Source organism: Diplotaxodon limnothrissa, linkage group LG16 (genome assembly GCF_057381915.1).
Source record: "Diplotaxodon limnothrissa isolate DT_005_m linkage group LG16, D_limnothrissa_male_GT1.1, whole genome shotgun sequence".
Taxonomy (NCBI): Eukaryota; Metazoa; Chordata; class Actinopteri; order Cichliformes; family Cichlidae; genus Diplotaxodon; species Diplotaxodon limnothrissa.
In genome coordinates, this window is record NC_140611.1 from 6,026,983 (window position 1) to 6,042,386 (window position 15,404).

At 42.1% G+C, this 15,404-nt stretch overlaps 1 protein-coding gene across 1 annotated transcript in view; it reads right to left on the reverse strand.

Moving 5' to 3' along the window:
- klf7b (Kruppel like factor 7b) overlaps nucleotides 1–15,404 on the reverse strand; it is a 63,760-nt gene that overhangs the window by 14,798 nt on the left and 33,558 nt on the right. The window contains exon 2 of the mRNA XM_085374678.1: nucleotides 7,742–8,393. Within this exon, the coding sequence (XP_085230804.1) occupies nucleotides 7,742–8,393 (652 nt within the window). The remainder of the gene's footprint in view (nucleotides 1–7,741; nucleotides 8,394–15,404) is intronic.

Here is a 15,404-nt window from a genome sequence, read left to right on the forward strand (position 1 = left end):
TATCCAGCACATAACAGCAGGGTGCAATATGCTAGCAAGCAAGGCATACATGGAACGCCATAACCAAGTGGTCGGCATTGTCACGGATTGCCGGGGCAAGCCGTGTGGAATGTAGAAAAGGACCCAAAAGGCAGCAGCTCTGGTGCAGGTGAGTGTTTATTGACAGGGGTGTAAGTACAAACAGCGGTGGCGACAAAACATGAAACCGGAAACCTAAACTGGGTAAACTAATAAGACAAACCAGAATGAGGATGCAGGGAGGTCCGGAGAAATACATACGGGGAGACGCAGGGAGACCGAGGGGAAACAACACAGACGAACCAGCGATTACTAAGACAGAAAATACAACTTAAATACACTCAGAACACAGGGAGATTACACACAGGTGGGAGACACAGCTGGGAGTGATTAACATGACGAGACCAGGGAGGCAAACTGAAAACACTCACATAAGACGCAGACCTTCACAATAAAACAGGAACACACGGGGGGGAACAGGGTAAACACCAATTAGAGGTGAACAGAACCAAAATCTCGAAGAGAAAACACAAAACGCTGGGTCAAAAGGACCCAGGATCATGACAGGCATAGTGTACAGGAACATCTGTGCCGAGTATAACCTGGAAGTCCCGAGGTCAAAATTGGAGACACCCCCAAGGGTGGTGGAGAATGACTGAGCTAAGATCCTGTGGGACTTCCAGATACAGACGGACAAAATGGTGGTCGCTAACCAACCGGACATAGTGGTGGTAGACAAACAGAATAAGACGGCCGTAGTGATCGATGTAGCGGTTCCTCAGAGAAGAGCTCGAGAGGATGTGGAGGGTGAAGGTGACAGTGGTCCCCGTGGTAATCGGAGCACTAGGTGCGGTGAGTCCCAAGTAGGGCTGCTCGATTATGGCAAAAATGATAATCACGATTATTTTCACTGAAATTGAGATCTCGATTATTTGACGATATTTATTTAACCCTTACGACCTACTATAGAACCAAGTCCGCCAGAGCTTATATTATTTTTTTTACATGCTGTAGTGCCATTTGTGGGAGCATTTCAAGTTGCTATACAACTATTATAGCCCATATTTTAATAATATGTATGCATTAAGTCCATAGTAACTACATTAATTGCAAAAAAGTGCAATAAACTACAAAAAAATTGAAAATCATTTTTGTTTTTTTTACATATATTTCTACTTGGAGAAATTTAAGAGGTTTATCCCTCAAAACTTTAAATACAAAAAAGTTGCAAAAAATAGTTTACAACAACAGGAAATTTATTTTGAGTGTCTTCATAGTTTTATTTTGGAGATACACCAATTTTTATATACTGCAGGAAAAACGAAAAAACAATCCTATGATGCAAATTTGCAAAGAAAACAGCATGTGCATCAAAATAAACTATTTCCAGCAGTGCAGTTTGAGTTCTAAGCATCCCAGAAACTATTCAGAAAAGTCAAACATGACCAGTATAGGCTTTTAAGGCCTACAAGTAAAAAAAAAACTACATTTCCGCGAAAATGACGTCATTTCCGGTTTCGGGCAGGAAATGGCGGACATGCGATAATTCACGCTGACGTCTGTTTCACTGTGGGAAGTGTTATGAACAGCTGATCGGATCGGCAAAGCGTGTTTCTGGAATATTATGTTTTTGTTGCTGCAAGCGCTTTTTATGCAATTTTTGCAAAGCTTTATGTGGAAGGAAACCGTGACCGAGGACAAGCTGATGGCATAAGTTGTAAGTACAACTCCTCTGGTTTCATATGCAAAAAAAAACTATTGCGCTAGCTTACACGGCTCAGGGTTCTTCAGGGATTTAAAAATAGTTACACAAAACGGAGCGTGCTGCTCTGACCGGCTTTAAAGGGTTAACAATAACAATGTATTGAATAATGACTTTAAAAAATAATATAAAATAGTGTGCAACACCACTGAAGTTTTTTTTAACCTCTCTTTTCAACCAACGGCAGTCACTCTCCTCTCCAAATAACTTCTGCTTACCTTTCCGAGCTTCCCTCGGGTCCTCTTAATCAGCGGTCTCCAACCTTTTTTGCGCCACGGACGGTTTATGCCCGACAATATTTTCACGGACCGGCCTTTAAGGTGTCGCGGATAAATGAGGGAGGGGCTAATAATCGGCTCAGTCATTTTTAATGATCGTTGAAAGCCCAGATCGTAATCGTGATTAAAATTCGATTAATTGAGCAGCCCTACTCCCAAGCTAGGCGAGTGGCTCCAGCAGATCCCGGGAACAACATCGGAGATCTCTGTACAGAAGAGCGCAGTCCTGGGAACAGCTAAGATACTGCGCAGGACCCTCAAGCTCACAGGCCTCTGGTAGAGGACCCGAGCTTGAAGGATAAACCGCCCGCAGGGGCGTGCTGGGTGTGTATATATGTATGTATATATATATATATATATATATATATATATATATATATATATATATATATATATATATATATATATATATATATGTATATATATATATATATATATATATATATATATATATATATATATATATATATATATACCTTTTACCAGTAAATATTTCTATTTCCCTCAGGGGTTCATAAGTCTTTGTTACAGCTCTGGTACAGCTGTAAAATATGTGAGTACATGTGATTCTACAGCAGATCACTTCAAGCTCTGCAAAGAACCAAAATACCACCCATGTTCAGCAGCAGTATCTGAATGTGTGAATCCTTCTACTTCACTCCTCAGAGTCCTCTGTGGTCTGACTATGGGACCAATATTTTCTACATAGAATAGAAAAGCACTTGGCAGCTTATCCTGTAGGCCTGTTGAAGAAATGTTACAATCTCAACCTACATGTATGTGCTTGAGTGTGTGTGTGTGTGATACGGGGTATGAGTGCGGGCCGCAGGTGCCAGACAGGCTGTTGTTTCACACTCGTTTTCTGTAATTGGCCCAAGCCCCTCGTCTTCCTTCAATAGGACCCCCCTCAAATACACACACACACACACACACACACACCATATCACGCGCACACACACCATATCACGCACACAGTGTTAGAGGAATGAAGCAAGGCCAGCTTGGGCCTGACGCCACAGCAGCCATGACGCCAGCCAATTATAGCACGGCAAGGCAAGGATGCATGATAAAGTCACCTAGCAACTGAGAGAAAGAGAGAAGAGAGGAGGGGGGTAGTGGTGTGTCTGTGTGTGTGCGTGTCTGTGTGTGTGTGTGTGAAAGAAAGAGAGAGAGAAAAAGAGAGAGTGAGAGAGCGACTCGGAGAGAGATTAACAGGCATGGACAATCCACCAGCCACCAACCAATTATGGAAGAGTGTGATGCAGTTGCTTGGCAACCCAAACTGAATAAGCAAAAGGGAGAGAGTGAGAGAGAGAGACAGGTTGGAGTTTTGATTCTATGGGGATGTCGAGGGGTTACAGCAGGGCTTCTCCTGACTCCACATGAGGTTGTGGTGTCACCTCATGGGGGTGGAGGTGGGGGGGGGGGGGGGGGGGGGAGTGGAGGTCTCGACTTAAACCGGAGTGACCAGTGTTTTAACCTGCATGACAGAACACAGACAGAATACACCTCACATCACGTAATATTGAGTCACACAATACAAGCATCATCATTATGAGGTTATGCAGATTTCATTGAACATGCACATCATGTCCATGGAAAGCTTCACAAATGTTAATGCGGTCCCACTGCTCTCGAATGCAGTGACTCAAGCAAGCTACAACAGTATGCTAAAGAAGTTTCCGAACCACACAGACCCGAGTGGAAAATAACGCCTCTCCTTCACTACATGAAACTGTAACCTACTGATTTGTTGTTGAGGAACTGCTGCATGTGACATAGGACTGTTGAGGAGTGTCTGACTCTGCATTTACACACTGTCACCTACACCCGCCTGTGATGAACTTGAAAATGTTGACAAGTTCAGGACCCAGTCTGGGTGAAACGTGGCCAGCCGAAGTGTCACCCTGGTTAATTTTGTTTTGTAAAAATAAAAAACTGATGGAGGTGAATTTTTATTTTATTTAAACTTTTATTCTATTGCTTAATGTTTCCAAGAAATAACTAATTCTACAAACAACAAATAATCACAGGTAACTACATGCTTACCGAATCTTACGACATGAACTATACTATTGTGCTATTTCAAAATAAAAAATGTTATCTTGGTAAAAATGCATAAAATTCTAATACTGTAAACAGTTCAGGATCACCACTATTGACACAGCTCACTTATAAAGGTATTTGTTGCATATTGTGGCTGGTGGTTGGTTGGCAGTGACATTCTGTGCTCTGGTTACACAGGTATAATAGAAAAGGTAAAATGCAATTTATATAATTCCTAATTTATTTACCATTCTATAATAATTGGTTATATACTCCCCCCCCTTTTAAGGTTACATACCGACTTTACGTTTTTTTGTCGTTCTCCTCTCCTCCTCAGTAAAAATACTTCCAGGAGCTACTTTATTGCACACTGAGTTTATCTGTACACTTTATGGCTGTAACAAGGCTGCTATTCATTTGCTTCATTAACTATTTCTGTTGCTGCAGCTGCATCGCTCGGATACCGTGAAAGGTTCAGTTAGCGCAACATACCTGCTAACTTGCACTAAATCACTCACACTGAGTGAGGTGCTGCAGACTGCTGAGAAATTCATTTTCACTTTAACTACCATTTTCTTTTCTCTTCCTCTCTTGCTGAACTTATGTGGCCTGTGGCTGACAAACGGGCGTTTCTGCAGTTTGACTACATCACTGCTGTTTGCATCTCTATTTTATACAACAACAAAAAAAGACACCAGTGATATATGCTTACACTGGTTCAGCCAATGTATCTTTTATTACTTTGTTTAATCAAACAATGCATTAATAATTGTAACTAAATTAAGTTAGGAAGGATTTTGACTGATTGCCTGCAGAAGCTAGGCATAAGATGATAATGACAATCAGCATTCCAGCGAGCTGCAAAGTGATGCATGCAAATCCTCATATTTTATTGCTCTTATGTATTTATTCATTTACTTTTTTGGCTGTAGAACAAAACTCCTCCACACTGAGCTCGTGCTCATTCAAAAATGTGCAGCAAAGACTTTTGAAAGGCAAAGCCTCTTTCCAAAACTGGCCAACTATCCCGCTAACTTGGCTGCCAAATATGTAGTTAAGTATATTGTGTTGAAGCGCAAAGTGATACAATTAGCTGTGTACTTCTTTTAAAGATCCAACCACATCCAAGAAACTGAAAAGTAAAACAGTGGAGAACTAGACAAACCCTGGCTGCGACTCAGAACAGCGCCGGCTGGGCACTTTAGAGATTAAGTGAATTCATTTGCGTCTATCCGTTGCATCTATTAATGTTTCTGTTCACCCCTAATTGAACATTTCCGTATAAGAAAGGAAAAAAAGGAGAAATTGTTTTCAGTATGAACGCTTTAATACGTTTTCTACAAAAAAAGGAAATGAAGCACACGTGCAGCATAGCCGCTGACAGACCTCAATATAATGATGTTTCTAATGGCCTCTGGTGTGCACTATGTGACAGTAAGTGTATTGACACTGTGCAGGCTTTCTACTGCTGCTCCTCCCTGTAGTTTCTGCTATGCTAATCCCTCCCTACATGTATGTTCAATGATTTATGGTTATAATAACCCAAAAAGAGGATTAAGCTAATTAAACCACAGCACTGCGCTTGTAATGAACACATCGGGAGGGAATACACCACCCCCACATTTATGCCACACACACGCGCGCGCACACACACATACAGAGTGTGGAAGCTACTGTGTCTTCAGGGTGTCCTCTTCGTCTTTTTTCCCCACAGTGAAGGATTCTGCCTTTAAAAGCTCATCGTTGGTTAGCATGACTCGTCTGTGGAATAATCAGAAGATTAAAGATACCCGAGCTCGCGTCAGGGCACCAGAAAACTAGCAGCTCCACTCTGGATTAGCTACAATAAAGCTACAGTGGTGGGTTCCCCCAGCTATGCCAGGTGCTGCCCTGGAATGTAATGCTATACTTAAAGCCATGCAATGGTTGCTGGGGATCATATAAGCCTGTAACATGCTGGATTTATGATGCCAAAGTTGCCGGTATTAATACAGACGAGGTCTTCAGGCTACGTACTGTGATCCTGGTGAAACTGCTAACACTGTATGATGACAACTGGAGGACATAAACCGCTACAGTAAATGATGGTGTGGTTAAAGCTAAAGTTGAATAATGCTACCTTCAGGTGGTACAAATCTGCACATCCCCTATGCTGCAGATAAATGATGGGTTCAGCCCGAGTCACTCAGGCAGAAGTTTTTAAATCCAGGAGGCTTTTTTTTGTTACCTCGAAACTGATGAGTGGATTTGTCAGAATGTGAAAATCAACTGTGCACTGGTTCCTGTCACTAAAACTAGAGATACACTATGCTGCCAAAAGTATTCACTCACCCATCCAAACCATTGAATTCATGTGTTCCAATTACTTCCCTGACCGGAGGTGTATAAAATCAAGCAACTGGGCATGCAGACCGCTTTTCCAAACATTTCTGAAAGAATGGGGGGCTCTCAGGAGCGCCAGCAACTCCGCCATGAAGTGTTCGGCCATGTAAAATCACAGAGTGGGGTTAGTGGATGCTGAGGTGCGGAGAGTTTTGTTGAATGGGTTTCTACCCTGGAGCTTAATGATCCAGTTATGAGTCAGGTATTTATAAGCCATAAATACCATATTTCGGTTATTTATCTGTCATTTGTTATGACTAATGATAAATGTCTTGGTAAAATCTTTTAAATCTGAATAACCTTCAGAAACATGGATCTGCTTCTCTGTCATAATTTACTTTGTGACCTATACAGATGGATTATTACAGAGTAAAATACAAGGAATATAAAGTTTATTCATCTTAGGCTACATCAGTCAAATCCATCTTTGATTATGAGTCTACTTCAACAAGCCAAAGCCTGTCTCCTCATGCTTTCACTACAGAAAACTCGCAGCTCCCTGCCCCTTCCTGGTCGCATTAGCCGGCATGTGTTCTGTTTGAGGGTCACAGATGGGGCAGCTGCAGTAAGCAGCTAAAGCTGCACGTCAGACCCAGTTGGACACGGCTGAATTCGCAAAGTAATTTACTACCAGTCTATCAATCATCAGGCAATTACTGAGGCAGGGCCTTTCTGGCACTGAGGTGATATCAAGAAGCAAATGAATAATTCTGGAGGATCATCTGAGAAGCACAAGAAGAAGAAAAGAGCTTTTAATCTCTTTTAAAAATCCATCAGATGTTTTCTTTGCAGATTTCTGCGGAAACTCAACCAAATCATAGTGTGAAACATCATAAAACAGCACGCTAAGCTGTACTCAAAGCTTCCAGCTCCAGGCTAGAGTCTTTAATTCAAAATCAGAAGCTTCTAACCCGCAGACATCATCAGACAACACCTCTTCCCTCCTTGCCAGTCAGAGTTGTACTTTTCTTCCGCTTCACTAACTGAGGGCAGTTAAACAGTCAGGCACGTTTGTCCGAAACTTCTTAGTTGCCACGTCTGTGTGCTGCACTTTACTAAAATCATGGGGAGCATTTCACAGTGACAACTTTGAGCCCACTCTGTGCACTGATCAAAATGTTTTCAGTGTTGTGTTTTACAAGTTCTTGCATGCTTTCAAACTGCAGGAAAAAACGCCACGTGGAAAACTTTAAGTTCATCAGAAACACTAGTGGCATCGTGAATTGAATTCCTGGGAATGCAATTAAGGTTTTACCTGTGTGGGTCCTCTGATGTGCCTTCAGGTGGGAGCTCTTGGTGTAAACCTTCCTGCAACCATTAAACTGGCACCGGTGGACTCTCTTCTTGTTCTCTGGTATGTCTCCTGCCAGACTTCCCACCCCTCCCTGCTCGCTGTCACTGAGGGCTCCTCCTCGGCCTGGTGGGGATGGTAACGCTCGCGCTGCTACCAGCTTAGCCGCCCCTAATCCCACCTTCTTTGCCACCAGTTTGAGCGTTAATGTGCCGTCTGCTGTTGCAGTGAGCGTCTGTGTGGGCTTAATAAGGTGTCGGCCAAGCTCCGGTGATGATGGCGGTGTTAGGGAAGTGACAGCGGCACTAAGCTGAGCTGCACTGACTCCTCCGAGGACTTGCTCCTTGCCTGTGAGGGTTTCAGGCCCAGCTGATGTCTGGTTCTTGTTGGGATTGGGAACGTGTAGAATTTTGGCCTGCACCTTGGGGAGGGTCACAAGTAGCGAAGGTGGACTGGGCTGGTCAGGGAGGCTGGGAAGGAGGGGGTCCATCAGGTCTTCATCACTGTCACCCCCCTGCATAAACGCTGGCGTTAAGAGGCAGTCCAGCTCATCGTCAAAGAGCTCTGAGAGTCGCTTGGGCTCGGTCTGTAGATACCGCTCCAACTCTAGACACGTCTGCAAGAGAAGCACAAACCGAGGGTCAATATTTGTGTACCTTTAAAAAGAACAGTTGGCTATCACAGTTTATCCAGGATTATAACACAAGCTTCCTATTTTACAAACGCTCTTTAAACGACTGTAACTGTTACCGTTAGTGCTAAAACTCAAAGGGTTTTGGAAAGAAGAGAGGAGCTTTACGGAGGTTCACGGTGTACCAAAGCAACACAGGGACAAGCAGACAGAAAAATCAGCCCCTCCGAGGTGCGCTTCACATGACTGTGACTCCTCAATCACTCTGGGCAAGAAATTCAAATGCTTTCCTAAAGATGAAAAATCATAAATAAGTCCTGCTGACCTCTATGACACTTGTGTGATTAAGAGTTTAAAAAAGTAAATTTTCTCGTGTCCACAACTGACCACCTTGAGATTTTTGCCTATCCTGGTACTTTTACTGCTGACATAAAGTAAGGACAGTTATTGTTTTCATGCATGAAAAAGTTTGGCATCAAATATTTGAACAAACAGCCAACGCACTGCCTGGTGTGATTTTTTTTGTTTGTTTTTTTGTACATTGCTATACTCAGTACGTTTCTCCAAACTGCAGACATTTCAGAGACCTTGTTTACCAGTCTGTTTAAGTTCAGGTACCTGCTGTAGGCTTAATATTTCTCTGCAGCTGTTGACCATGTTACCTGGCACACGGCCGTCCTGAGAGAGGAGGGATTTAGCCTGTGATTGATTGCTGCTGCCCGGCCAAGCTCTCTGGAGCCCTGAACTGTGGAAGCCTTTCCTGTTCCCACCCCCGCTCACCCAAATCAACCAACCATGGACGTTATATCGCAAGACAGGGAAAAGAAGGGAAGTCAGATGACAAGAGGACAAGTCCAAGAATGACACAGAGGAAGTAATGGAGACAAGGAGGGGAAAAAATAAGGAAAAATAAGCGAGTGATCCTAAAATTCTTTATTTATCAAGCAACAACAGAGACATCTGCACTTTTTTTAAAACCACTGTTCACTTGCTGTTGGCAGCATCACCACAGTTGTTGGTCTGCCAGCCTTCAGTGCCTCGGTCAAGGGCACCTGCCACATTATCTCAAGGGATCTGAGCCAAAAACCTTCCAGTCACTAACCTACTTTTACTACTGCGAGGCTGCACTTCTCCTTTGAAAACTTTTATGCTTTCTGTGATTCTTGTTTTGTCTCTGCTAAAAATCTACCTACTGCACTTTTCAGGTCTCAGAGAAGCTGTTCGATTGATCTTGTTGTTGCTTTGAACGTTCCGACCCACAACACAGCTTACTGCCGAAATCCCGCCTGCATGTTCAGGCATGAAAAAAAAGACATGTGTACCACCTATAGAGGTGCATGATCTAAAGAGATACAAGTAAAGCTCACACACCTGCTAATATGGGGGTTAGCTAAAAAAAACAGCCTTCATTAAAGAGTAAAAAGAGGGTAAAAGGAGAAACACTGAGAAGTACATGTTACTGAATACAGAAACGGATACAAACCAGATGTTAGACCACAGGAGTTCAAAGCAGCAGCTACATTTTTATGATGTCTTATCATATTCTTTCATGTTTACAATAATAAGGCACTTTTGGTTTGGAAATGTAATCCTGAAAATACTTAAGGATGGATTTCGTGACTGCTCAAAGTCAAATCTGATCCTGTTTTCATGAGCAAATGTTTTTGCTCTCTGTATTTTACTTTTTCATATTGGTGACACATCTTTCAATGCGCAACTTTAAACAACAGAAGCTAATTTGGACTAAATTGTAGCTTCCCTTCAGCTCAGACTCAATCATACTGCGGTAACAAGCAGTAAATTAACTAAATTAAATTAATGTGCATAATTTTGGAGGCACTGAGGACTTTTATTCTCTATAAAGACCTTTGACATGAGGGGTTTGCATTTGCATGTCATGAGTTTGCTTTTCTTTTAGTCTTTCCATCTTTGTCTCTATTCTTTAACTTCTATTGGAATGATTTTCCTCATAACGGTGAAAAGTTTACGAACACCATCCACAAAATGGGACGCTTATCTCGGAAACAGTAAACACTGGATGCCCGGACGCTGGTATATGTAGAAGACCAGACTGTGATATGATAAATGCAGCTACTTTTGTATCTCATCACAATGTGTTTCATAGAAAATACAGTTGGAAAACCTGGCTTCAAACCATGTAGTAGACAGAAATATGTTTTCAATGTCTGTGTTGCTTCGGTCTCACAGGAACTAAACAAAATGTTTTGATCTTTTTTCTTTATGTCAAAAGTCCCCCACTCTGTCCACTCAGCACTTTCTGAAAGCTACCTGGCTGTGGCACTGTCTGTCCTGCTGCATGATGCATTTAATGTCTCCTCTTGGAAAATGAATTTCCTGCGTTTGGCCAACGGCCTTTGGCAGCCTCAAAGTTCTCATCCTGATCCTCTGGCTCCTTCCACCTCTGTCATTGAAGCAAATTACAGCTACTAGATAAATGTGTGTGTGTGTGTGTGTGTGTGTGTTTTAGCTGCAGCTGGTTGACTCCATCCATTCAGACGGGCCGGCTCTGGAGCTTTACTTCGCTCAGCCTGAGTGATGAGACAAACCAACACATTTAGTCACAACATCTGTTGAGTGGTGATAAGCTGAACTTCCTCTCCGTCTTTCCTTTCCCTTTTTTTCCTTCTGTTTAAAAGAATGCCCTTTCCCCCCTTAAGGATGCACATTTGCATCTGAATAAAAATCAAAGATATTTCTTAGGGGGTGGGGTTGGGGGGGGGGGCTTCCATAAAGAAACTTGAAAATGATAAGCATGTTTGTACCAACATCTTGCAACAATGACTTTTGTAAAGCTACCAGTGCTGCAAGGAAAAAACCTTCTTGTTAGCCTTTTGTCCAGACAGTTGCTTTGTTTTGTTAGCGTTTGTGTTCAACTCATTCATTGCTGTGTGCAACACAACAGAGCAGGGCACGCTAAAGGGTCTGTTATATCTCCGTTTAAAGATTAGGTACCGCTAATGGATCAGGAAGCAAATCGAAACTCAGGCTGCCAACTGTTTTATGGTGAGATAAAAGAGCCTCATGCTTGGATATTGGAATAATGATTACAACGATAGGAAGCTCTACAAGAAAAAAATAATGAAATGACACATTAGTCACCTTCAATGATTTGAAACTTAATGGAAGAGGTTATTTGAGATGGCTTTGGATCTTTGAGAAAGGATTTAATTTTTCAATTTCTAAATAAAGACCAAACCAATAAATGTGGTAATTTAAACTTAATTTACCATTCTTGTTTTTTGTTGTTCTGATTGGATTCTGATTGAATTTAGTTGCTGAGATTTTAAGTTTTACAACAGAATCTGGCAGGTGCTGGAGAACTTGGTGCAATCCTGGTTTAATCCTAATCCTGGCATGAGCAACTGGAAGAAACAATGACTTACTTTCAACAGTATGAAATGAGTTTAGAAATGCTTAAAAAAACCTTTTCCCTCCATCTCCACATGGATTTGACAAATGTGACAACACAGCATGTGATAAAAACTGAATGGAGAGAGAATATTTTCATATTTTCATGACAGGTCCTACTTTTTAACCTTTTTTTCTGTGCTTTTGCTTCTTTATTAAAAACAAGTCTGTCTGAGTTGATTTTAATAACATTTTATAACTCAACGGGCTTAAGACGATATCGAGTTGTAAAGGTCATCTAAATGAGGAGCTCTGAATTTATGGGCTTCTTTGTTTGTGTGTTTGTTAATATTATTGGAGATTATGCCTTCATCCTGAGGGATTAGGCTCTTAAAGCTTGCAGAGTACATGCAAAGTATTACTAGAGATAAAAAGAAAAGTTTTGCAAGATTTTCACTAAAACACTGTTATCCTCTCCGGGTCTCAGCAGAATAAAGTTTGGCTGCTGTACTGTATGTGTAACACATACATAATTCATCATCCTGGAACACAGCCGCCGAGCCATTAATATTAGCTTGCTTTGATACTGTAAATACAGCCTCTGTCAGTGATTTCTGAGAGCATGCTGTACTATTGTTTTATCTTGGACTAGAAATCAAAAATAGAAAGGTCTGCTTGTCTCCTGGTGGGGGCTGGACCGATGCTGACGATAGTGGGAGGTGGGTGGGGAGGACAGAGGGTAGAGGGAGCCCGAGGCTGTGCAAGAAGAGCGAGCGGCAATCAAACCCACGGCCAGCATTGAACGCGCCGCCTCTGACATCACACACATGACCTTCTCCTTCATCTGTCTCTCCTACACACCATGAATATCAGGTAACAATGACATGTTGGGCCTGCAGCATATTAGTGTGTGTGTGTGTGTGTGTGTGTGTGTGTGTGTGTGTGTATATGACTGTGGATGCTGGCTAACAGCTCAGACTGATAGCATGTGCAGGGCTCACCTCCTGTTTCCCTGCTTAGTCCCACACCATATGGAGAAAGGTCACATCGAATAACACATACAAACACACACACACACATAGACACACACAGACACACACAAGCACAGCGTGGATTTTACAACGAAACTCTCCTTGTTGAATCATCAGTGCAAACAATGCAACACGGAGCAGAAGAAAATCTCGTTTACTGAGAAAAAAGGTTAAAAACAAGCAAACCTTTGCAGGACAAAACCAAAAAAACTCACTGTAGGATGGAGTTTCGGATCAGCAGCTAACATCCAGAAAAAATGAGCAGATGAATGAGAAACAAAGGTATTTTGACTTGCGAGCAGTTATTCCATTAAGATGCACAATACACGTCAAATTGCTTTACTTAAGTACAGCTGCAAGCAGCAAGGGCTTTGCAAACAAGTACGACAGGTAATAAACGTCACTGTAAATGTGCTAATGTGACAGCAGAGCTACAGATTGGCTTCTTATCATTAGCAAAGGAGCCTCAATAATTTACAAACATTGTTGAATGATTCAGGATCGTCAGGTATTTCTGTGAATTTGGAAGAAATACTTCCAGAAGCAGCAGCTCTGCTGTTCATTTTGCTTTTTTTAGTGTTCCTTCATTGAAGTAAATGAAGAAAGATTCAAAGTAGTCAAGTCAAACGAGGTTAGGGGCAAATATGGGGGGCGCCGCTGCCGTGAGCACGGACCAATTTATTTGAAAGCCATTCCGAGATTCTACAATTTATTTATCTGTAAAATCAACTGCAGTGCATTGGAGTGAGATCAGCAAGTGGATGTGCTCCATGTGATCGAATGAAACAAAAACAATCAGGAAAAAAATAAAAATTCAATCTTTGTCCCCCTTGAATCCTCTATTTTCCCTTTGTATCTGAGTGCCTGATTGAACATCTCTTCTAAAAAAGCTAGCACTAATATGCAGGTCCTGCCTCTGTGTGTGTCCTCAGCCTGCTGAGGTCCATTAATAATGAATGCAGAAAGCAGAGGGCTTTGGATGGAAGCGCTAAGAGCTTTTGACAGACAAAGGATCATCGAGGACGCAGCTCAACAAACAGACTAAAGTGGATTCAGCAGGAGATGCTCCGTCTGTGTTTACATGCGCACGGTTATCTGACTATTACCAACATTTCCATTAGGACAATGGCGAGATGCAGCCATTTATGTTATTCTGTAAAGTGATACTTCCAACAACGATCTGCCTCGCATGTGGTCAATGGCTGACTGAACGCCACGACAAATACGAAAGGCTCTTTGCCCTGCGAGGCTTTAGATTTCATAAAGCACTGAAACTGATTAAGATACACAACATGTACCAACCAGTCATTAACTAGTTGGTGGGTGACACGACCACACAATCTTTTACACACTCTATCATCTATTAGTCGAGTCAAGTGAAGCATCGTTTTGCAAATTCTCAAATCTGCCCGGTTTATTTTCCAAACAAATTTTTTGATGGAGCAGTAGAGAGCAAAGAGGGCATGATGTGACCATTATTATCACGGATGTCAGCAGGCGACACACACACACACACACACACACACACACACACGCACACGCTATACAAGGAATCTCAGTTAAAAGCTCTTAAGGCAAAGCAGGGGCACTAAAAACACAAAGGGTTTGACAGCAGTCTCCTTAAAGCTCAGACTTACAGCAATAACAACCGAACTCTTAAAAAACCCTTGTATTTTTTTATTTCTTTTTTGGTCCCATTGTGAGGGTAAAGACATCTGTCTAATGACAGACAGAATGCAGAGCAGCAGCTCAGTCAGCAGGGGATCAACATGCTGCGAATCACATGACGCGAATGTGGAGGTTAGGTAAAAAAATTTAAAAAACAACAACAAAAAACAGCCTTTTTGTCAAAGAGAGGCATTACTGCTTGTGATAAGCTGAGTAGCCATATTAGTTGTCCACATTCCAGCTCCTGCACCGTGTCCATACCTGATGGATTCACCAGTGAAACGTGGATCTTGTATTTGCTTGTAGCTCTTACATCCTTACACACAAATTCCCAGTTAAACACAATGATATAAAACATGTTGAGTATAGCCAATATATCCACTCCAAATGTCTGCTTCAGGTACGTGAATGCAAAGCAACCACCTGGGTGATGTGATCATTTTAAAGTTTGCTGTGTTTTCTTTTTTTAATGCTTCTGGTTCAAAAGAACCCAGGGTTTGCATGATTGTTCTCGCCTCAGTCTCAGTATAGCCCAGTGTTTTCTGTGCTTCCTCACATTAGTCACCATAAATATAGTGGTGCGACAGCTACCCTTGTGCAAACCTCCCCACAGACTGTTACTGCCGCTCCGGATTGTGGAATCAGTTTCCTCTCATGTTGCTGTAAAACACTTTCTCCGGTCTGATCCTTTCAGTTGGTTCCTGTCTCTCTTTATCTGCGCGTGTATTCCAATATGTTTATTCCCCTCCACATTATACAGCTTTTGGCTTCAATTTATGTTTTTCTCTTTACTTTCTCATACAAAGAGGTCCTAATTAAAGTGCTTTGGCTCCCATAAACTGCTCTTTGAAGCGCTACCTCTTGATGGATCTCGGTCTCTCCACGCAGCGGGCTCTGATGGCTAATTAGCCACTCAAAAGAAAAGGCA